General features: G+C 53.8%; 1 protein-coding gene across 1 annotated transcript; it reads right to left on the bottom strand.

The window, feature by feature from the left end:
* On the bottom strand, positions 1–20,264 carry LOC122382913 (coatomer subunit beta'-like). Its single transcript, XM_043368848.1, has 17 exons — positions 19,792–20,264; positions 14,256–14,414; positions 13,742–13,934; positions 13,143–13,291; positions 12,573–12,771; positions 12,027–12,217; positions 11,541–11,740; positions 10,945–11,144; positions 10,445–10,578; positions 9,961–10,077; positions 9,421–9,551; positions 8,714–9,156; positions 8,224–8,380; positions 7,622–7,829; positions 6,133–6,250; positions 5,509–5,792; positions 1–762 (listed from the first exon to the last, which is right to left on the bottom strand). Exons 1-17 carry the CDS (start codon positions 19,792–19,794, stop codon positions 724–726), a joined length of 2,925 nt encoding a protein of 974 aa, XP_043224783.1. The 5' UTR covers positions 19,795–20,264; the 3' UTR covers positions 1–723.
* Between the last annotated feature and the right edge of the window lie 2,651 nt (positions 20,265–22,915).

Genomic DNA, 22,915 nt, shown 5'->3' on the forward strand with positions numbered 1-22,915 from the left:
TTCCAAACCTCGCATAATATATATTGTATAAACCAACCGGTCTCACTGGTTTCGAACAGCGCTTTCGCGAATGGAACAAATCCAACCTCTTAGCCATGTATTTACAGAGACATGAGCGGTCCACATATAATTCAGACGTGTTCGTAGGATCGTGTGTCTACCGTAGGCAGGCCGTGCTGGCGCAATTTCTCAACAGACTTCCTTATATAATATATAGGCAAGCCGGCCAATCACTGACGCCACCAGATATGCAGCAGCCCACATGTATAAAACATGACTAAGTACAATTAAATAGGGAATTTATTCGACGGCTGCCACAGCACGGCGCAGACAACACACTCTCAGGCAGAAAACGACCCCGATAAAATAAGGAGAAATCTGCAGCGGCGCGCGGCGGCGCGGCGGCACTGTCAACGTGCCTGCGGGGCGTCCGGTCAAGGCCGTGTCAAGGTCACCGCGCCGGCCAATCAGCCACCACCAGGGCCGGGTCAGCTCAGTATGGCACCGGCCCGGCCACTCTGCCCGCTCACGCCGCTGTCACCTCTACCTCGGCACAGCAGAGGTCGTAACAACCGATCACACGCCCCGCTCGCTCTGTGTCCGTGTCCGCCACGGGCCAGGCTGGGCGCCGCGGCGCTCCAGGCCACTGTTCCCGGTCTCCGCTGGAATGGTCGGCGGCCGCACCGCTCTATCCCCTCTCTCCACCCCTCCGCTCTACCTCGCTCAGTCCTCCAACAAGTCCTCGTCATCCAGGTTGATGTCCTGCCAGAAAATAAGCGGGCGGTCAGAGAAATGGCATTTTAGAGGCGGTGACATGCGGCCGGTTCTTCCGTGTCCTGTAGGTGCCAAATAGTGCAGTGATCTAATGTGATGGTGTCAGACGATAAAAAGAAGAAATATCAACAAACCAACAAGTTTGTACGTAATCTTGTTCCCACGCTCCTTACTGCAAGCAGGAGTTTAATTTCTAAACATATCAAAACTTTGAAAACAGGCCTGAGCTAAAGCGGCCCAGGTATCATGATTTGTCATTTGTGTGCACTTTCAAATACCTGGGCCCCTACGCGGCACCCGTAGCATGTTTGCTGTGCCACCTTGCTAAGATAACGTATGCGAAGTGCATCTCCGATGGGTGACTCATTATTAGACAGCTGAGCGGTACTGTTTTGGGGCCGTCCACAACCATCACCAAACATACTGTGGAAGCATCGTTCACCGTCGAAACACCAACACAAATTATTGATACTTATCGGATGTAAGAGTTGGTCAATATTTGTCCGGCAACACCACAACATTTACACTCTGACGTAAAAACACACCAAAGGGGTTCACAGACAGCTGGCCAGAGCATCACACAACATGGAGGGAGCCAACCCACCCTCAGCCGTCCTTCAAGCTCAATACAAACCAGCGCTCGCTCCAGACAACACCGAGTCGAACAATACCCGAGCAGCGCTGGGCCCGTTCCCTGCGGCCGCCCCCAATCAGGTACCGACAATCGATCTGGGTCAGCCCGGGGGGCCTGTTCGGGCGGCGGGCCGGTGTTGAGCGCCGGCGGCACGGCCGGTCTGCTGCCATCAGCGCAATGCTGCACAGGAAACAATAGCCGCCTGCTGACGCCGCGCGCGCCGACCAGCCGGCGTAAACAGGCGCCGGGGCGGCCGCGGCCGGCGCAGGCCCACACTCCGACCGGTCACGTGCAGTCCCGACCCGTGTCAGGGGGTGAGAGGGAGGTGTGGACTGTGGAGCGATCACATACCACGCATCCGTGACAGAACGGCCAGATAGCCGTTATCTGACCACCGCTCAACATTGTTTGTTAACGCCAGCATCCTCAGATAAGAGCAACATCGTACGTCATCAAAAAAATGTTTAGAAAATACCGTCCAAACGTCTCCGATGGGCAGATCCGTTGAGCGAGATATCGAACCATCAGAACTTCTTGTGCAGGTCCCGACCCTGCCATTCCATCAACACCAGTCGGTAAACTCAAATGCATATAGTGGATTACAGTTCCGAATCAAAAGAAACCATATTTGAAGATAGCTGGATCACAGCTAAATGACACCGACCAACAACTACCTCGATTAAAACGAACCAACGTGAACTGCGTTACGATGTCGAGAAAACCCAGCGACACAGCCGCCTACACTCTATCTGGCAGTGACCCGCAGACGGTGGCGCGCGGCCACGAGAGGCCGGTCCGCGCGACCGCGACACGGGGCGACAGGCGACAAGGGCGCACCTGTGCCGCCGCTCACAGCCGTCCCGTGCCGCCCCCTCCGGCGACATGTCACCGCCCGGGCGGCCACTTACCGCAACAGAGGCACACAGGTGCCAGGAGCGGGGAGGCCGCGCCACAGAGAAATGGCTGGACGAAGGGGCAGAGTGGCACCGAGAGCGCAGCGGTCTGGTCAGTTTGACACAGAACCGGCGGGGGTGGCGACGGCGAAATGAAGGCTCGTTTATTATCACCACCGCTGCCAACGCAGAGGTGCGAGGACGGGGTTGTGTGTGTTCTGTTCTGACATTGACGGAAAGCTCGGTCCGCGAACACAGCTCGCTACTCCCTGGTCTGGCTGTGCCAGCGAGGGACAAGACCAGTGCTAGCACTCCACCACCTCCCTGGTAGTGGTTTCCCTCGTCATCTTTCAGAGAGCTTCCAACTTGGCCGGCTTTCTGTGTCGAGTCGTCATTCCGACAGTCCTCATGTCACCGTCACCCTCCGCCGTCAGTCGTCGACACTCTCCGACAGCTGGGGTCGCCGGGCGGGGGCGGGGGCGGCCGGTGAGCGCCGACCCAGTGGCGGCTGCTGACCAGGCGGTCTGCCGGCCGACCGGCCACCGGAGCCGCAGGCACCTGGTCGCACACAATGGCCCCGGCCCGCTGACGGAGCTGACACAGCAGGCACCTGCATTTCCGGCAGGGAGCTGCAGCAGCCCGACCGGCCCGACCCGACCCCGCTCCCCAGCCTCGCTCCCCACCGCCCAGCCGGTCTCCTGACCACCCGCGGCACCGAGCGAGTCTGTCCCCAGATGTGTCCTAGAAGACATCCACTCCGGCCGGAGCCAAGTCGCCGTAAGTAATTCGATCCAGTTCGTCCGAGGAAATGTGACACCAACTCCGGACTTCTGCCTGTCTCAACTTCTTCGAGCGCCCTCCCTCTCGCCACGGTGCTTAGACGATAACCAGGGCAGATCACCGCCTTATGGACAGGCCCTCTCACTGTTTCCGTGACGCATATGTCGGCGGGGGACAGACACGGAGGCTCTGAGGACCCGGCGCCGGCCGGCTGGTAGGTCTAACGGCGCCCGTCGTCCGTCGAATCGTCGCCGAGCCAAGGCCGTATCCCGGCCTCTCCGGCGCCGCGCGGGTGACACCGGACACGGTCTGACGCGCAGAAACACGGACGCTCTGTCCCGCTGCCAGTCCGATGAGGGCGTTTATCACCGACTGGACCAGCCACCGACGTAAGGACACGTCCCAGGCGGCGGTGCGCTCACACCGGTGGCCACCAGCCGCGCCGGGCCGAGCAGGAAACGGCCTCCTTCCGCCCGCGGGGCCGCACGGTGGCGACAGCGGCGCCCGACGCGACTGGTGCCGGCGAGATGGACAGGAGAATTTCAGTGGAGAGTCCCAGAAATTATAATAAAGTACCAAATGACCATAAGCTGTTGATCATAAGCTAAAGAGGAACACTCAACGGTAAGGCGATGGATGAGTTTTAAGTAGCAAACGGCAAGCTAACGGCATACATGCGTCCCGTTCGTCAGTACTACCAACTTGAGCCCCCTCCCCAGCCTCCAGGCCATCCCCGGCACAACTGTACCACTCTCTCTATCCAAACACGTCATCCGTATCGCGGCAGCAGCAGCGGAAACCGGGGCGTTCAGCGTGTTTTCTCACGTACGCCGTCGCTCCAGCCCTGATTATAGACACACAAAACGGCGCTAAGACAACAGCCGAGCGTATTTTAAATAAACACTGAGCTCTAGCGATCAGCGGCGGCCAATCTCTCCGATTAGACCGTGACAGAACAGACGTCCGCCAGTGCTGCCGTCAGTCAGCGCGTCGGTCCCCATGGGGAGCGAGGGAGATAGGGACGGCAGCGCTGGGAGAAACGGGACCGGCGGTCACAGACTGACGGAAGGGGAGGGCCGGGGGCGGGGCGGGGCGGGCGGCCTGACGGAAGGGGCAGGCGAGGGGTGGCAGCCGTTAATTGGCGCGCGATTTACGGCGAGCAAATGGTGCCGTCCCCCGGCGCGAGACATGATGAATGACGGCGCCGCTGACACAACAAACAGCAGTGGCGAGAGAGGCCTTCCTCCTGGCGGTCACCGGCACGGTCGCATCTCCGACTGAACCCCGGGGAGACGTCCTAATCAAGGGATACGGCATCACTCTCCCCCGGGTGAAAACGATTGGACGAACTGCACCTATAAACCAGATTAAAACAAACTCCTTCCCAGATTAGGACTATTACAAAATACAGCAATAACAAGCTACTCGGCAATAGCGGGCGCGGTTACTTGCGTCCTTTAAAATCTTCAGAATTCAATGAGATCATTCGCCCAGAGCTAAGAGGAACTGGTGACACCCTGATGTTGTCACCACAGCCGTAAAACTAAGCGCGGTATGCCAGCGCTAACTGTAATGGCCTCATTGCTCTCTGGGGTGTCACAACTCGCCGGCGGCGGGTCGGTCGCCACCTCGGGGACCGTGCCGTAAGGAGCAGGTACCGGTATCCACCCCGGAACCGGCGGATCCTCACACCTCGGCAGGGCGCGCCTCCCGTCCGCCACCGCAGTACCGTCGCCGCCATTACAGCTGGCTTATTTTCAAACAGGTCTAATTGATGCGGCTATTTACCGGCACATCCAAACAAAACAGGCGCCGCCCCACCTGGCCGCATAAATCGGCCGCCGCGCCGCCGAAAACACGCTAATGGCCGCCGTATCTCACACACGGACAAACGCGGTCGGCGCCGGAGCCGGCCGGCACGGGGGTAGGCACGGCGGCAGCGGCCCGCCGGCGGCCGCCGCGCAGACGGGATCACGGAACGTCAGAAGGTGATGGACCGCCCAACATGTGGTAATTGTCGGAGGCAACGGCACGGGAATATTGCCGACGGAGACGTGAGAATTCGTACCAGGGTGGGAGCAGGCGCTGATGGCTTAGCCATTTCCCGTAGTAGGGAATACTGACAGACAACGGTTGTTTTGGAAACAAGCCCTTCTGACAGACCCGTCAGACCTGTGAGTCAATCAGACTTTCTGAGATCTGGCGACATGAAACTCATCCCCGGGGAAACCGAACACTCAAATAATGTAGAACACTCCCGTCGCAGCCGACACAACAGAACGATCAGACTGGACATTCATGCTTCACAAAGCACAGAACCTGGAATCTGGATTCATCATCCCTCATCGATTAGACACAGACCGAATGCATTCACACAAATTTACCCCAGCACCGGGCCGCGTCAGCCGGCCTGTAACGGGTACTCACCCCTACGTCGATATCGTCGTCATCTCCTAGGTTCATGTCGTCTAGATCCAGGTCCAAGTCCAGATCCCGCTCCATTTTAGAGGGAGCCGCCTTGCCGGCCGCCCCAGGCGGAGCCGGGGCAGAGGCGGCCGGTGCTGGGGCGGGGGCGGGGGCGGCTGCAGCGGGGGCGGTAGCGGGAGCGGGGGCGGGCGGCTCGGCGGGTACTCGGGCTGCCGGGGGTTCACTGGTGTCCGTCACCAGGGGCCGCGCTGACGAGGAGGCTGCCGGAGCCGCCGCCGCCGCAGCTGGTGGACAGGCAAGAAAACAAACACGTTAGAAAGGGAGTCGTGGCGAAAAAGTAGCTGCAAGAGTTTCAATGCCACGAATAGGAGTCAAATTATTCTTCAAATAAAATACCTAAAAATTACATAAAAATAATCATAACTAATATGTTCAATAATTGGTGATTGAGGGCTGTTAAATGTTTAATTTATCAAGCTTCGTTCACGAACTAACAATATAACAGTAACAATACCAGATAACAATACCAATAAATAATATGTCCATCTTTCATCAGCATTATGCTGCGGACACATAATGTACATACAACGCCAGGAGTCTCTAATTACGCATCGGGCTGCTCACCGGAGTCGGGGTCTGAGATGTCGCCGTTCTCCTGTGGCGCCTCTGGTGGCCGGTAGGTGAACTTGCCAGCCTCTGTGGCCGCCGCCGTCTCCGCCAGCAGGTCCCGTTCCCAGTTGGGCTGCAACGGGGGTACAGAGTTATCAGAGAGCTACAGAGCGCACAGAGCCAGCGACAACCTTTGCGGGAACGGCAAGCTCCGGTGATGGTTAGTAGGATGCGCCCTGAGACTAGCGTGTCGGGCGGGGGCAGTCTAATTCACAAACCAGTAGGGTAAGGGCGGGTAAGAGTACGCGGGCGATAAGAGTACGCATCAGCTGTTTCGGTTGCTTAGCAACGCGGGTTTGTCGAGTTCATGAAGTGACATGAAGCCGCCAGTGCGTGCTTGTCACCAACGGAATGTGTGCGTTGAGCGGCGACGCTGTTGAGTTTAAGGCGATGAATATTATTTTCGAGCGTTATGATATTATTATGGTATGGTACAATAATTTTGATACTTGGCAGTTGAGACAAGGTACATTTCCGTGATTGTTGTGGGAAACTTGCGAGGTTATCTGGGGAAATAATGTGCAGTGCAATATTCTGTTTGCGAAGTTTTGCACAACGTTTCGGGGTTGTTTTGTGCGCGAATTGCATGTACGGTAAGAGGACGCACTGTTCAGGAGGGTAAGAGTACGCAGAATTATACATTAAATCGAATATACAGAAATATAAGATTATTAATCTATCGCTCAATGACGTTTGTTTTGTAGGTATATCATCAATGGAGCACTGTGATGCAGATGGGTACCCGAAATTCTTCCAAATACGAGTTATTCTGTCTTTTGATTGTGCATTTTTATAAAGAAACACACGACATGATTATTTCCTGATTTATAGACTTGAAAGATTTATTTTATGTTTTTCTTTTTGGATACTAGAATTAACTTAGATGCCTTCTGAGTTTGAAGTTAAGCATTTGGACAGTACAAGCTGCATAGGCGTGTGTTCATATGCTTGCATACTCCACCCGCCTGGCGTGCGTACTCCTACACACCCCATATGGTAAGAGTACGCAACTGCAGCGGTTCAGAAAATGTCAGTTTTAGACCGCTTCCATTTACGCTGAAGGATCGTTGCCCCATGGGTTGATGGCTAATTCAATGAACTTTAATATTCCCTATTTGCGATTTCTTTCCTTCAAATATTAAACAAATGAGAGCAAGAAATCCACTAAGTGCGTACTCTTATACGACTTCACCCTAGTCGCTGAGTGGAGACGCAATGTCAGAGATGAGGTTGATGATGTCAGGGGCGTCACCTACTAACCGAAACGAAAAATGAGACTCGATACTGAGCCTTTACTACAGTAAGCCATTGCCTTACATCAACATCAGAAGAGAATAATACAAGCTGTTTCGGGACGAAAACAGCTTGAAACTATTATCGGGGCACCCGACTCCCATATCTCTCAGCGGAGTTCCCTCAGAGCGGCGTCAGAGCGGCTACTGACCGGCAGTGACGCAGCCGCCTGCGCCGGCACGGGCCGGGCGCGCTGCTGCGCCGCGAACTGCTCCGCCCGCAGCGTGGCCGGCCGCTCCGGGAACAGGTTGTCATACTCAGCCGGGTCGGCCAGAGACCGGGCCGCCTTCTCGCTGGTCTGGCTGAGCGACTCCTTCCAGAGGGCGACCACGCGCGATACCTCAGAGGGCAGGTAGGTCCTGCGGCGCACCGGCACAAACGAACACATCAGACACAGGGTTTATCGAGGGAGCAGCAGAAGGGCCCCTGCTGTCGACAGAGGCAAAGCACGGATGGCGAGCCAACGCGGGGGTAAACGTATGTGAAAATTCAAAAGTGAAAATTCATAGTGTGAAAATTCAACTTCGTAGGTGCATCAACGACACGTTCACTAAACTTTACTCAAGCTAACGTGGTTTCCATAAACATTTCAGAAAACCTCCCACGAATAAAACTACTAACAGTTCAAAAATCAGCCTACCAATCAGTTGCAACAGCAGACTCTACAAAGAGCAATAAATTTAGTTCTCCTCCAACCCCGATACCTTCTGACTATAACCCACCATCCGCCCTCAGCCCTCCAGGAGCTCGTACCTGGCGAAGAAGGCGGCCTCTGGCAGCCGCTTGCTCTGGATCAGCACGTCCAGGCACTGCTCCAGGTGGCCGGTGATGAAGTAGGACAGGAAGGCCACGTTGTTTTTGCCGCCGGTGGCCGCCGACTCGCCCAGCTTAGCCACCATCGGCGCGTTACCTGCGCAGACCGGTATCGTTAGATGAGTTATTCTACGCGCTCAAATCGTAAGCAGGACCAATTAAGTCGAAATAATAGGGGAATGACAAACACTGAATGAAAAGCACTTAAAATAAAACTGCAGGAGATTGCTTTGTTCCTTGCTTCAAGTTCTGTGTTCAAAGATCGGGCTCTGATTGTTAAATCGGTGGGTATAGAAATAATTCCGGTTACCGCTGCAGTCTCCCGTACTTCTCGCGTGACCGTCCTCAGTACGACATACCTCCATCTCTGACCCCATCCAGACACTCCCCGTCAGTCTGACCCCAACCCGAACCTGCCCCGTTTTCTGACCTGCGGCGGTGGCCAGCAGCAGCAGGCCGCCGTAGTCATTGGCCTTGTGCAGACACTCCTGCGCCAGACCAAGCTGGCCCTTGCTGGTGGCCAGATCGGCCAGCTGCTTCCACTTGGCCTCGCTCTGCTGCTCGAGCGCCAGCTCGTAGGCCACCTTCAGCTCTCCCAGCTGGAGCGCCAGCTCAAACCGATGCTCCGGATCCGTGGAGACAGCCAGCGCCTGCTGCTTGAAGCCCTGCTTCTCGAGGAAGTGCGCCACGCGCGCGCGCTGCTCCTTGGGGATGGTGGGTAGCACGCGGTCGGCCGTGGCGAAGTCCTGGCGCATCACGGCTGTCTGGTACTCGAGCACCGAGAGCAGTAGCGAGAAGGCCACCACGTTCAGCTCTTTGTCGCCCAGGTAGAGCGCGTTGTCCTTGGGCAGGTAGCCGAGCAGGTACATCGTCCTGCCCGAGCGCGGACATTAGTCACGTGGGGAGACAAGCAAACAAGCCGACCGAATTGCTGACATGTTTCGAAAGAGGCAACGAAGAAGAATAGGAAACGTTCGAACCGTTACAACCTTATTATTCAAATACAAAGTTAAAAATACGGAGGGTGGAGCCGTGGCCATTTCAGGAGCTTTTATCACTACTTATAGTTCAGACTGATTACCCAGACAGCTCTCAGCCATGTGAACTTAGTGTCCCGCGCCTAACAGCATGTCATACCTGTCCAAGTGTGCGACGGTGACGATCTCTCCGCCGACGTAGTAGTTGAGCCGGTTGACGCCGTTGGTGTAGATGAAGCAGTCGCCAACCCAGATCCCCGTCTTCACCGTCTCCTGGACCTCACCCAGCACCTGTGACAGCGGCAGGCCAGGTGACAGCGCAAGTTACAGGTTAGCATCGCTCAGATGGAACAGCAGGCTACTCTGAAACGTCGCAGCTAATAGACTCAAAACCACTTAAACTTCATAGGCTAGTAGTAGCATTGAACGGCTGTTCCGTCACGTCGCTAAGTACACATAACACAACTCGCCAATGGATCGAGGGCAGACATAACACACAAAGCTGTTCTACCCTTCGACTCGTGTCGAGTGTCGTCCTAAAAGTCACGTTGATTAAGTACCGATGTCAATCTGTGTCCCTTACATGTCCATCACTGATGCTTGCTGATCATCTACTGTGTCTCCAGTATACAACGCCATATTGAAAATCCGCCCCAACGCTGATCCATCTCTCCCTTCGAGTCGTGGACATGTCACTCACGTCGAAGGCGTCTTCAATGCCGTCCTCGGTGACACCTTCCTTGGTCTCCTGCGCCTTGGCCACCTCCTCGGGTGAGTACTTGAGGATGAAGTAGCTCTCCTCGGTGGCAATACACACCTGTAGCGGGCGATAGAGGAGCGTGAGGGGCAGACGGACGATATATTACGGGCACACCCCTGTAGCAAGGCAGGTGCTATGGTATCATACAGTCGAGTAGAATATCCAAAGTAGATTTGAATGACATTGGAGCCAATGAAGGTGCATAAATTACTGTACGATTCACTTATAAATTCTATTACAGCCATCAAACAAATGAGAAAATATGTCGCACTACATGAAATCGCTGCTGGAAGCATCGTCTTCTCAATCATGCACGTATTTTTTACGAGTATTTGAAGAGACTTCATGAGAAAGGAGCATTTCAACCGTCTCACCCCGCCCAGTGACCATCCCCGGCCAGATTCGCCCCGCCGCCCGGACTGACCAGGGTGCCGCCCTCGGACCAGTAGACGTGCTTGGGAGTGATCTCGATACGCCGGACCAGCTCCAGACTCTCCCAGTCGTAGAAGGCCAGGCCGGAGACGGAACGCACTCCCAGCAGCTGGCCGCCGAAAATACCTGAAAAAAAAAAACCGGCAGGTGTGAGAGAGCAGACAAATATGACACTGGCAGAATACCAGCTATAAGGGAATCATGTGATTGGAGCATGGAAATCGCATACATAAAATGAAAATTAGAGGTGAATCGCATGAATTGCAAAAATGGCGCCAAACAAGTACGTATAGTATTCAAGTTGAATGAAAAGGATGTTAAAATTTGCAAAAGACAAAATGGATAAGACATGTGTTGCCCTCCCCAGCCTTACCTCGTTATCAGCAAAGAAGTTCCATTCAAAAGGCTCCGTTTGTCAATTATATCATGCAAAACGTAACCAATCAGCTAAAAAAGAAAATTAGCTCAACACCACAATGTTTGCCGGCTCACCATCACAGCCAAAGTCCGGTTTGAAGGCCTTCTTCTCCTTGAAGTTTTTGAACAGTTTGATGGTGGTGGAGTTTTCTCGGACGGCGTACTCGGACGAGTCGAGCGCCCAGACAAACTCCTGCGCCGAGCCGAACGCCTTGTTGCGCAGTGCCATGGCCGTGTAGATGATGTACTCGCCGTCGCCGCAGACCACCACGAACCTGAGAGTAAGCGCACGGGGGGGGGGGGGGGGGGATTAGAACATTGCAGAGGACGAGGGAACAACACCAAGAGCGACCAGAAACATGGAAACTGCAAGACATGGAGAGCCAAATAAAAGGACAAACCACAATTTCTATATTTTTCGCAAACAGGAACGGAAGTCGATATACACGACACACGACTCTTATTTCGGTCTGACGCCCAATAAACCGTCCCACGGAACTCCGAAATCAGTGTAGGTCATCTTTTTGGCGAACAGCTGAATCTGAGTGGTCCGAAAACAACAAGCCGAAAAACAAAAAATAATGACGACTGCAGCCCTCTACATACATCCGGATGAATTGTGCGCAGATATCACCATACCAGCTCACCTTCCGTCCTCGCTCAAAGCTCACCTTCCGTTGGGGTTGTGCGCGATGGTCTGCGGGTAGATCTCGCAGCTGCCCATGTCTTTGACGGCCAGCGGCAGCCGCTCGCCGTCCGGCAGCTCGCTGTCACCGATCGCCTTCAGGTTGGCCTGCTGGATCTCCGAGTGTTTGGCCCAGATGATCTTGCCGCTCGAGTCCATCGACATGGCTGGCTCCTCACGGCCGACCTGTAGGCGGCAGGGCAGCGGGGAGGGGAGGGGTCAGTACGGAGCGTAAAACACTGGCGCGCGAGCCACGGACTGGAGCTGCGTAACTGCAGCTACAGCACGTCCGTACTAACACAGGTAACGTTTGACGTTCCCCTTAGAACAGATCCTTAGAACGGCGTGACACAAGCGAACATTGTGGAACACATTACTTAGACCAGAAAACCGACGAAAAACACCTAGCCTCAGGCTGGTTCCCACACATCATGTCGCCATCCCCAGCCCCGAACCCTGATCCGTTCATCACCTTGATCATGATGCTGCCCTCGTCGTATCCGATGGCCACGTTGTTGGTGGCTCGCGTAGCGTTGATGGTCCACACGCGCTCCAGGCCGTAGTTGAGTGTCGACTCGAGCCGGTAGGTGTTGGCGTGCCAGATGCGGACGGTGCCATCCTCCGAGCCAGTCATGATTATAGGGAGCTCCGGGTGGAAGCACACTGTTCAGCGGGCAGGTGGGAGCGAGGTCAGCGTACGAGCGGTGCAGGAGAGATTCGTGGGGTTGAAATGCTTACAGAAACACATTCAAGGACTTCACTTCACTTGCGAAGGTATCGCATTTTCGTACAAAATCGGCTGGATCACTGTCCTGAATCCTGATTGTGGTTCAAAATCTTCGCGAGTACAATCTGATGAAGAGTATTCAACGAAAAATACAGAATTCCTGAATTCATGAAGCCGAAAAGAAACATCACACATATCCACTAAACAGCACCACAGACCTCAGCAGCAGCACCCTCCCTACTGTGCCCTCCCCGTGTGTACCCACTCCTCCTCTCCCTCCCCCGTACTGACCTGCCGACACGTTCTGGGCGTGTCCCTCGAGCGTCTGCACGCACGTCTTGTTCTGGTAGTCCCAGATCTTGGCCAGCCGATCGTCGGCACCCGAGATGAGGTAGGGCTTGTCGCCGCCGTGATAGTAGTCGACGCAGTTGACGCCCTTGTCGTGGCCCTCCAGGGTGAAGTTGGGCGTGGCCGAGCCCAGCTGCCACACCTGGTCGGAAAGGGAAGAGAGCGGTCAGTGTGTTCAGTGTTGCGAGTCGGATTACATGATTAATTGAGCGAATATGCGTTGGATGTTTGGTGAGTGATAACAAATTCATCTGATACACGGGAAAGAGAGGCAGTCATTGATATATCCATTGTGTGCTCTGTTCCAGTACGTAAGCAATAAGTTAGGTAAGAGCGTCAAATTTAGAACACACTGTCACAAATAGCTCTCACTCAACCAGATGACCTTCGAATACCCTAACCCAACGCTGTCAGCTTCTCCTTCTGCAGTTTCCCACTCCCCAACACCCGGCACTCTCATCCCCCCCCCCACCACCACCACCATAACACAGCGTCCTCCCACCCAGACCGCACCTTGATGGTCCTGTCGAGCGAGGCACTGGCGAACGTGTTGTTGTCCTTGGGGTTGATGACGATCTGCATCACGTAGTGGGTGTGGCCCTCAAACACCTGCTGGCACGCCCACAGCTTGTCCCAGTTCCACAGCTTGATCATCATGTCGTCTGAGGAAACAGAGAACCCCACGGTCAGAGCATTACGAGGCGAACAGAAAAAAAAAATATACAGTAGACTCTCAATTCTTCAAAGAGCGCAAAACTGAGCCTATTACTGTGAATAAGATTTCAGTTTTAATATGCCCTTATCAACACCAGCCCTTTTGCCCTTGCATTATAAAACCAACCACCGACAGGCAATTACCATAAACTATATCCCGATGCAGGTCATCCCGCCAACACAGTTTAGTCATGAAGACAACATAACTAACGAAACTTCGATAATCTAACACAAACGCATGGATTTGGCGTATGGATCGAATTTCATCGATCTCATCATGACGTGTTTTAGTTCAATTTAAGTACATGTCACTTTTGAATGGCACTGCCGCGCTCCTGCCCTTCCCCTCGCTCCACTCTCCCACCACCCATCCCTCCTCCCCCCTCTCCACTCCGTACCGCTGCTGGTCAGTATGAAGGGCTGCGTCGGGTGGACGGCGATGCAGCGGATGTAGTCCGAGTGCGCGTCAAACATGTGCGTCCGCTCCAGGGTGTTGTAGTTGAACACCCGCACCTGCATGTCGTCCGAGCCCGTGATGATCCAGTTTTTCCGCGGCACGAACTTGCACACGCGTACCGGTAGGTCGCAGACCTGGGGAAAGGCGGGGGGGGGGGGAGTGGGCGGGTCAGACGGTCAGACGGGATTCAGTTTCCGTTCAGAGGTGCTACAGCGCGACTTGGGTATCCCATTAGTCTAGATATCAGGCGGATCGCGCCTGGCGCAAAAATAAATACACCTACACCAAATCCTGTTTTTGCAAGCTTGCAACCGTGCAAGCCATGACTCATATTAATCGACAGCATTACCAGTAGCACGCGAGTCGTGACACCACATATTGACCGCTGACATGATATCACTGGAACACGAAAACATCGAAACTGCAAATCAGGCGGCCGGCGACACCGCTCTTACCTCGAACGACTTGATCAGCTGCGACGTCTCGTGGTTCCAGACATGGACGTTGCCGTTGTAGAGCGAAGCCAGCATCCATGGCTCTGAGGGGTGAATGTCCACGCATTTGACGCGGTCCGAGCGCGCTGTCAGCTTCCGCTTAATATCAAGCCGCAGCGGCTGAAAATGGCAGGAGAAACGGGATTTAAGTGAGGGAACAGGCGCGCAATGTTACGTGAGACAAGGGGAGACATGAAAAAAGACGTGCACCATATACGGCGTTAATTGAATTCGTGAGTAATGTGCATCCAGTGAAAAAAAAAAACGACAAGCGGGAGATCCCACCGATAGGCCGCACGTTTCTGTTTCAACGCCGGCACAAACTCATGCCACGATGCAAACCACCGATCAGCTGAGTTCAGCGCGACAGTGGTGAGTTTACCGTCCGTGAAAGCCAATAAAAACAAAGTCGTTTTCACACAGATGCCGGTACCTTATTTCTGGTTCCGATAAGTCAGACTTCAATTGAAGTGTAATCATTGCCGGAGTGAGTACATATAACCTATGATTTCTCATAATGCGCCGCTCGTAACTGCATCCACAACATGAAGCAAATTTAACATTTGCCAGTGAAAGCTTTGTTCCATATTGCTACTGACATGGAACACCGTTGAAAGGTTTTGCGTGTATGCGCTTCAAGAATCCAAAGGCACGCCACACGGATCGGGTGACGCTCGAGTAAAGCAAGACCTCAAAGATCCACCATGGCCGACACTGCTGCCGCGGCCGCCACCGACTTCCTGCTGACAAACCTGACCGAGTCGGACTCATGCGACTCGCTGCCGTACTGGGTGCGCCGGCCCGAGCCCGAGCCGCTCGCCTCCATGACCGAGTCCGAGTCGATGCTGTTCCTGCCTGTGCGCGAGCTGAGCGCCGTGCAGCCGCACCAGATCCTGGGCACGCCCGCCCAGCTGTACGCCGAGGCCGAGCGGCGCCAGCTGGGCCAGTTCCCCGGCCTGACGCCGCCGGCCGCCGCGCCGCCAGCCGAGACTCTGCTGCGGCCCGTATCGCCCTCCGAATACTGGCACAGCGAGCCGGACGACCCGCCGGTGGAGGGCGATCGCGCGCTGGCCGCCTGGCAGCGCACCCTGCTCGACCGGCGCCGCCAGGAGCGCGCGCTCGCCGGCCGCACGCAGCGGCCGCCGCAGCAGCTGGTCATGCACAGCGGCGGCGACTTTCAGCAGCGGTGCGCGCGCCAGCTGCGCCGCTCCCTGCCGCACGGGCCGGCGGCGGCGCGGCCGCCCGGCACCGCCTTCTGGCGGCTGCCCAGCCGGTTTGGCGGCGAGCTGCACGGCCTGCTGGAGACGCTGACCGAGGACCGGTGCCGTCAGCGGCCGCGCGCCGACGAGCAGCTGCACGTGGCGTCTGTGATCCGCGCTGAGCGCGGCACAGAGCCGCTGACCGGCGCCGAGACGTCGGCACGCGCCGGCCGCTACCACCGCCAGTGCCGGCCGGCCGAGCCGCCGGAGCCAGCCGACCTGGTGGTGCTGGGACGCACCGTACCGCGAGAGGGGGACGGCCCGGCGCCGGCGGACGACTCGCGCGCCACCTCCCCGGAGGCCCAGTCGGAGACAGAGAGCTGCCAGTCGGCCACAGCTGCCGACGGACCGCGCCTGCTGCTGGCCGGTCACGAGGCCGTGTTCCGGCGGACGGCCTCCGCGCGCACCGCGCCGGCTGTGCGCGCGGCGGTCAGCCTGTCGGCGGCGCCGGGCCGCCTGTGCCGGCGCTACGTGCCGCTGGCAGCCGCCGGCAGCACTGCCATCCACTACAGCTGGCGCTCGGTGGACAGCCACCGGGCCTCGTTCACCGGCCGGTCGGCGCCGCCCGTGTTCTTTTTCGACCCGGGCGCGGGCGTGCTGCTTCCAGGCGCCGTCACCCACCTGCCGGTGGTATTTTGCGCGCCCACGTCGGGCCTCTATTCGGCCGCCTGGGACCTGGTGACGCGACCGCGGCTGGAGGGCGGCGCGCCGCTGCGGCTGCTGCTGTACGGCCTGGCTGGCCTTCAGGACCCGTACGGACCGGACCGGCGACTGCTGCAGCGTCAGCTGGAGCAAGGCGTGGCGCGCGCCGCCGCCGAGTACGTACTGGCCGTGCTGGTGCGGCGCGCCACGCTGAGCGAGGAGGTGCCGCCGGCGCCGCAGCCGGCCAACACGCTCGAGACCCGGTTCCGCTCCGCCAACGTCGGACTCCAGTTTGACGTGGACGTGGTCCATCAGCTCGACCAGCTGCATCATGATGTCGCCATCGCGCGCGACCCGCCCGAGATACGAAAGCCGGTGGGCCGCGGTCGGGCCCGTGCGCGCGCCCGCGCTCGCAGTGCGGCCCCACCCCCGCCGCCGCCGTGGGACCTCAGCTGCGACAGCCTGAAGCGGTCGATCCTGTCGCTGGAGGGCGGGCCGGCGCAGCAGATGCTGCTGTCGCGGCTATACGCTCTGGTGGAGCGGCTGTGGCGGCCGCAGCAGTGGCCGGCGCCCACCTCCGCCGCCACCCTGGTCCGCACCGGCCTGGTGGCCGTCATCCAGCGGTTCTGCGACGCCGCCTGCGACCTGGAGCTGCGGCTGGGCGTGAACCGCGGCGCCGGCGCCGTCACCGCCGCCGCCGAGCCGGCCGAGCCGCCCGCCGCCGGCTCGCCGCAGCAGTCCAGCGCCGGCTCCAAGCGCACCTCGCGCTCCAACACCGACCGGCGCAGCGGCAAAAAGCGCGGATCCAGCAAGAAGACGTCGACGACGGCGGCGGGCGGACGCAGCCACTCACCGGGCGTGGCCGCCACAGACTCCAGCCACAGTGTGTCGGGCGGCGAGTCGGTACAGGAGGGCGGCAGCGGACCGGCGCCGGCGGCCGGCGGCACCGCCGACGCGCCGGCGCTCTCCCCGGCCGTGCAGAGCCGCCTCAGCCGCGGCCTGTACGGCATCATGCGCGCGCTGCTGGCCGACTTTCTGGAGGACATCACCGAGCCGCTGGAGGCGGTGGCCCGACCGCCGGACGAGTTCCTCATCACGGACGGCATGTGCGGACCGGGCCGCAGGTAGACCGGAGTGCGAACCGATCGGAGCAGTACAGGCGCCCACAGTGAAGCAACTCAGGAACGACACAGAAGTACCAGGCTATAGCCAAGCACGCGCGGAGACGGGTAGATCTCACAGCGCGGCGACGAGCAGGCCGGCTGTGTTAGAACACTACTTATTCACTAAGTATTGTTATGACAAGCCATACACCCCTGAAAATGCATACTGCATACAGTGCTTATATATCGAGGTCTTAGAACATACAAAGAAAGATGTGAAAGGCAGATAGGTACCTATGTGAGAAAAACAATGCTCTATAAAACTGATCACATAAGAATTGATAGCCAAAGGCAAACACATATAATTTACCAAACATTTCAGGCCAACATATCAGAACACAGAACTTGTGAAAGATTGTGTGAACAAAGACTCCATCATTATAAACTATCATTTTCCATAAGTACCAGATAAATGACAAATAAATGGAGTTAGTTCATTGAAATGAATATAATACTGGTGGGTTCAACATGCAATGATGGTGATTTAGTCAACCAGCATGTGCAAACTAGGGTATTTACTGTGCAGACTACATGAACAAATGGGACATTTTAGACAGCATATAGAGTTCACATGATCAGTGTCAATGCCTATATGTATGCATCATGATGTTTGGTCAATGTGTTGAAAAGTAAAGGTACAATATGATGCACCTATAGTATTTAATATAAATGTCATCTGAGTAGCTAATTTAGAAACCACACACACCATATGAGTGTATGAACTTTTCATTATCATTGTTATACCAATTCTGGAATCTAGGCTTGTGAAAACACTACCCCCCATGTTTAGGATAAATGCCTAGCCAAATAGGGTTAACAGTTTTACAGGACAGCACACTATAGGTAATCACCTACTTATAAAACAAAAACAAAAATGCTTCCCTAATCTGCAAAACTGAAAACCCAAAGCATTATGCATTTGTTGCCATAAAAATACTTAAAAATATACCTTGATACCAAATGATATCATATTAATATAAAAACCTGTTTCCAAACTTTTATCATATAAATCTATTGTGTAGTGTCATTTAGGTGTTAATGGTTTGCCAGGGCCCTTCAAAGTATCTGCTTTCAAAGCATATTCTCTTCATGAGAGTGCAGCTCCACATCAGGCAGCAGCTCCTGAAAACATCCAATGAACTTGCATAGTCCCCCCCCCCCCAGATGCCAGCAACAACACGTGGTCAGAGCTGCCCAAAATATATCACTTCAGCAGCTGCCAAATCTGCCAAATGACATCACTATTGCTATGGGTATGTCGCTATCACTACTCATCAGACTAATGCAGAATATACCTATTATAAGAAAACATCCAAAGATCTCAGAAGGTATACATAAAGAGTAGAACATCAACACCATATCAGTTGGGGAAACTACGAGGAGCCAAACAAAATTGGATTAGCCAATCAGCGGCTGGAGTGGGCGGGGCGATGACCATATATGGTCATAAAATCAGACAACTTCATCTTTCCAATGAATTTTAGCATTCAAATGAAAAAATAAGGCATAAGAATGTTTTTTAACCACACAAGACCTACACTCACCCGGTGCATAATTAACTGGCGGCTCTAAATCGCAGAGTTCCAACGCAAGGTCAAACTGTGATTGGCAAATATGGCGGATTGAAACAGACGCGCCAAGAAATGTAAGCAGTACCGTGGTTTAAAAATGTCATTATTTTTATTATTTTGTTTATGGTTTTTCTATTTGTAGTTAAGTTGTTATTTTAGAATTAAATATTTTTGTTAATTGTAATTAAATTAAATCTTTTAACAATTTTCTTTAATAAAACCAATCCATTTATTGAATGGACAGCTGATTGTGATGCCCAGAACCTGCAGAAAAGCCATTTTCCTATCGCCATTTTCGAGTCAATTCGCCGAATTTAATCAAATCACACTAATTCCTAGTGATAAATGGAAGCCTTTTCTCTCCAATAAGTGGACGCGATACCGCAAGTACCGGCTTGTTATACCGTTTTTCACCCTTAGTAGCGGGGGCTGCATTTATACCCATATATGGTCATCAAAAGTCCATTTATTGACCAATCCATTTTTTGACATTCGCCTCGTAGTTTCCCCAACTGATATGAGCCAACACAATAGCTGGGAATGAATGAGAAACTGTGAATATTGCAATATTGATGTTTTAAAATGAGATTTTACAACTCATTTTTTATTTGATGATGATGATGAATTGGGGTTTTTGGGCGCCCGGACTACAGTGGTCATCGGCGCCTATTTTTATTATTATTTGAACTTAATACTGCTGACTTCTTTAACATCTAACTGATGCGTACTTGAAAAGATGTAGCAATCAGTAGCAGAGTATCTGATACACGCCTACCCATTCGCATTTATTGATTTAATCTTGATCTCATTCGTCAGATTCATGCATTGATTTCATCAGCATGCTTATTTTGATTTCCCTTACCATTTTTAAGGCGAAAAGCAGGTGCTAGACGTGTCCAATGCCAGTGATGCCAATCTCTTTTAAGTCTTCCCCCTTCTCAAACAATTACAACAGCACAATATGTGGCTCATCCAGTGCTGAACTCCCTAAAATGTTGAAAAGTGTCTTGTACAACCACCGGCATAAACAATTTCATTCAGCAACATGCATGATGCAACAAAACAAATTTTCTACATATCCGGCGCACTCAAGCCAGCTTGTCAGGTTTATAGAGGTTCACTGTTCCTCTCAACATGAGTCGAAAGTTATCTTCTTTGAGTTGCCTAAAACAAGAATGAATAACACTAAAAAAGCAAACAAGTAGTAGCGAAAAATTCGTTTAATTTTCTTCATTAAGAAACTTAACGGAAAGCTCAGCTAAATGCGAAAATTATTGCCTAAAACGTGCTAACGAAGTGTCTTGGAGTCCAAAATATCAAAATCATCACTACGCTCTTTACGTGGCTCGAATGCCGGGCCTAAACTGCAGCAGTATTCAGCATCGGCCTATTAAGTTTGATTCAGGCTCCGGACAGTTGCGAAACTTTGCTAATCAAGCCAAGATCGAATGTATAGACCATGGGTTTTCCACTGGAGTATCAAAGGGGAGGGGGGGGGGGGCACAACGGGGATCGGCCCCTTCCGTAGCACTCTGATTGGCTAACAAGCGAAATAGGAAGATTTTACGGGTATTTTCAGGAGAGCATTTCAAGAGAGAATGGCCAATGTAATGTCAAGTACGGTCTCTACCGATCAGTCAGTAGACAGTAGGTGTAACTTCCCGCTGCTTTGGTATTCATTTCAAAGGTCTCTCTCCGAAGCCTGAACAATGCGACCATTAACAGGGGGCAGGGACCAGCAACAACCAACCCATCAAGTACGGCCGTGGCGCCATCCACCAGTCCTGCGGCACACCCCACAGCCTAATAGCATAAAGAGAGCATCATGGTGCGCCGTAGGTAAGTATTCCTGAAAGATGAATTACAAAAACGGCAAAGACTTAGTCTTAAAATATTTGAAGAAGGCCTCCTATGTCGTGACTGCCAACTTCGGTGTCGAGGTTTTCAACAAGCATATTTGGAGGCTGGAGCCGGCCCTCATGGTGTGCTCGTGGTGTGCCCTCATGTGCCCGTGGTGTGCCCTCATGGCGGCCATGAGGCACACCACGTAACGCCTAGCCGGCCACATTTACGGACGACAAAGATTCTACATCGTCCGGCCAATCCCGTTCAAGGTCAGCGCCCAGCGGGGGTTCGGCTGCGGTTATGGAACGTGATTGGCCGGACGACGTAGAATCTTTGTCGTCCGAGAGACATCGAACGCGGGGCAGGGATAGTCGCGATCGTCGGGATGCCAGTTTGTTACACATTCTACCGCTCCGTCTGTACCGGTTGACCAGAAACGTTACAAACAAGTAGGTACTTACAAGTTACATGGATATGCTTTTTCATGAAGCGAAGCAAAGGCTCGTCAAATTTAAAATATCGTTCGTTATGCTGCTGACATTAAAGCCAATCACAAACATTGCTTAGTAAACCAAGCCAGATATCACGTAGTAAATTACCAACGATGAAGTGCGCGTCTCCCAGCCCATATCCTGACAATTCTACGCCTAACCGACCACCGCAAGGCGCAGCCAACAGCCGTCCAAGGAAACAGAAAACCGCATCATTTCGACCATATCCATCAAAGATTATCAGAATTATTGATGACCAGCCCAGGCTGGCTCACAGTAGTCCAATTTTTGCCAAACTAAAGCTACTCAAACTAGAAGACATTGCCCAACAGCAAACCATATCACTCATGTATAATATAATCCATCTGAGATCACCATTACCCATCATTTCCCTCTTCCAGCCAGCCCAACCCGGTAATAGAGAAAGCAGAAACACAAAACATTTTATGGAGCCATTTACAAGCAAATTATACCGCACCCAGACGTTAGCCTGGATTGGTCCGCGAATTTGGAACTCAATGATTGCAACGCATTTCCCATCCATTAGAGCTGAACCTGTATCAAAAAGAACAATAAAAGAAACATCGAAGCAGCTTATGATAGCTGAATACTAACTCCATAGCAATTATAGGTCTATTGGGATGTGGACAGGATGCTGTGAACGACTTACGAAGGAATGAATGCACGCATACAGGGTAACTGCGTAAGCTAATTAACGTAAAAGCGGGCTCCGCCGGCCTGTGGCGGAGCCCTGCGTTGCCAAGCATTGGGCCCCCGCCCCTATGACCCATCCGGGCCAACCTGGGTACCGGTCCCACTTGAAAGGGACCGGTCGGCCGTCCGGGCGGGCGGGGCGCCGGCCTGTCGGGTCGGGTCGGCGCTCCCCTCGCCCGGGCGGTGGTTAGGGGGCACCCTCGGGAAAGATGTTTTTCCGGGGGTGCGGGCGGGGGCTCGCGGCCCGCCTGGCCGTCAAACATTACAACTTACTGTAGGATAGTAGTTCTCTTGCCCGTCTCTCCTTCCCAACTGTATTCCTTTCCGTCTTTTTCCTCTCTCGTTGATGTTACCTCTCATTTTCGTTATATTGCATTATTTTCTACTCCAGCCACCTCGGAACTGGCCTCTGTGGGCTGTCTGACGACAAGCTCTGCTTAGTTGGACAGCTTTACAGAGGCTCAGTGAATGACCTTGCTTGAATTTGACCAGAAATGTTACCTACGACCATCCACCATGTATGTATGAGTGCTCCCTCTAATCCCTTCCTCCCACTAACAATACCCTGTGTAAGTGTGCATCAGTGGGTGTTCCTGGCGTAGAAGGGCAGTCACCAACTGTTTTCAGTTGTGACTACTTTGCTTCTCTTAAGCAACTATATTAACAGCATGCATTCTCCATTGATATTACTCTCGTTTTTTGCTTTTTTTTTGTTTTTTTCCTTACTCTTAGCTGGGAGTGCCGCGACTTATCATTTTAAGTTCACTGGTGTTAACGTAAGGTTCTGTGTGTCGCTGGGATAGAGGGAGGGGGCACTCCTGGTCACCTGTTCATGGGTGGCGGTGTAGAAAAAAAGAAAAAAAAAAAGACTCGCCATCGGCTGTAGTTAACCGGTCTCTGACTAGTCATCCGCACGCTGCCTGTCAGAAAATACCG

The sequence above is a fragment of the Amphibalanus amphitrite genome, unplaced genomic scaffold, assembly GCF_019059575.1.
Source record: "Amphibalanus amphitrite isolate SeventyFive unplaced genomic scaffold, NRLGWU_Aamphi_draft 000012F_arrow, whole genome shotgun sequence".
NCBI lineage: Eukaryota > Metazoa > Arthropoda > Thecostraca > Balanomorpha > Balanidae > Amphibalanus > Amphibalanus amphitrite.

Bases quoted from the DNA above. Each gene is read 5' to 3' on its own strand.
- LOC122382913 (XM_043368848.1), bottom strand. The intron at 13,292-13,741 runs GTACGGAGTGGA...CTGTTTCCTCAG, and splicing joins CTTCATACTGACCAGCAGCG to ACGACATGATGATCAAGCTG. The intron at 9,157-9,420 runs GTATGACATGCT...GCGCTCGGGCAG, and splicing joins ACCGTCGCACACTTGGACAG to GACGATGTACCTGCTCGGCT.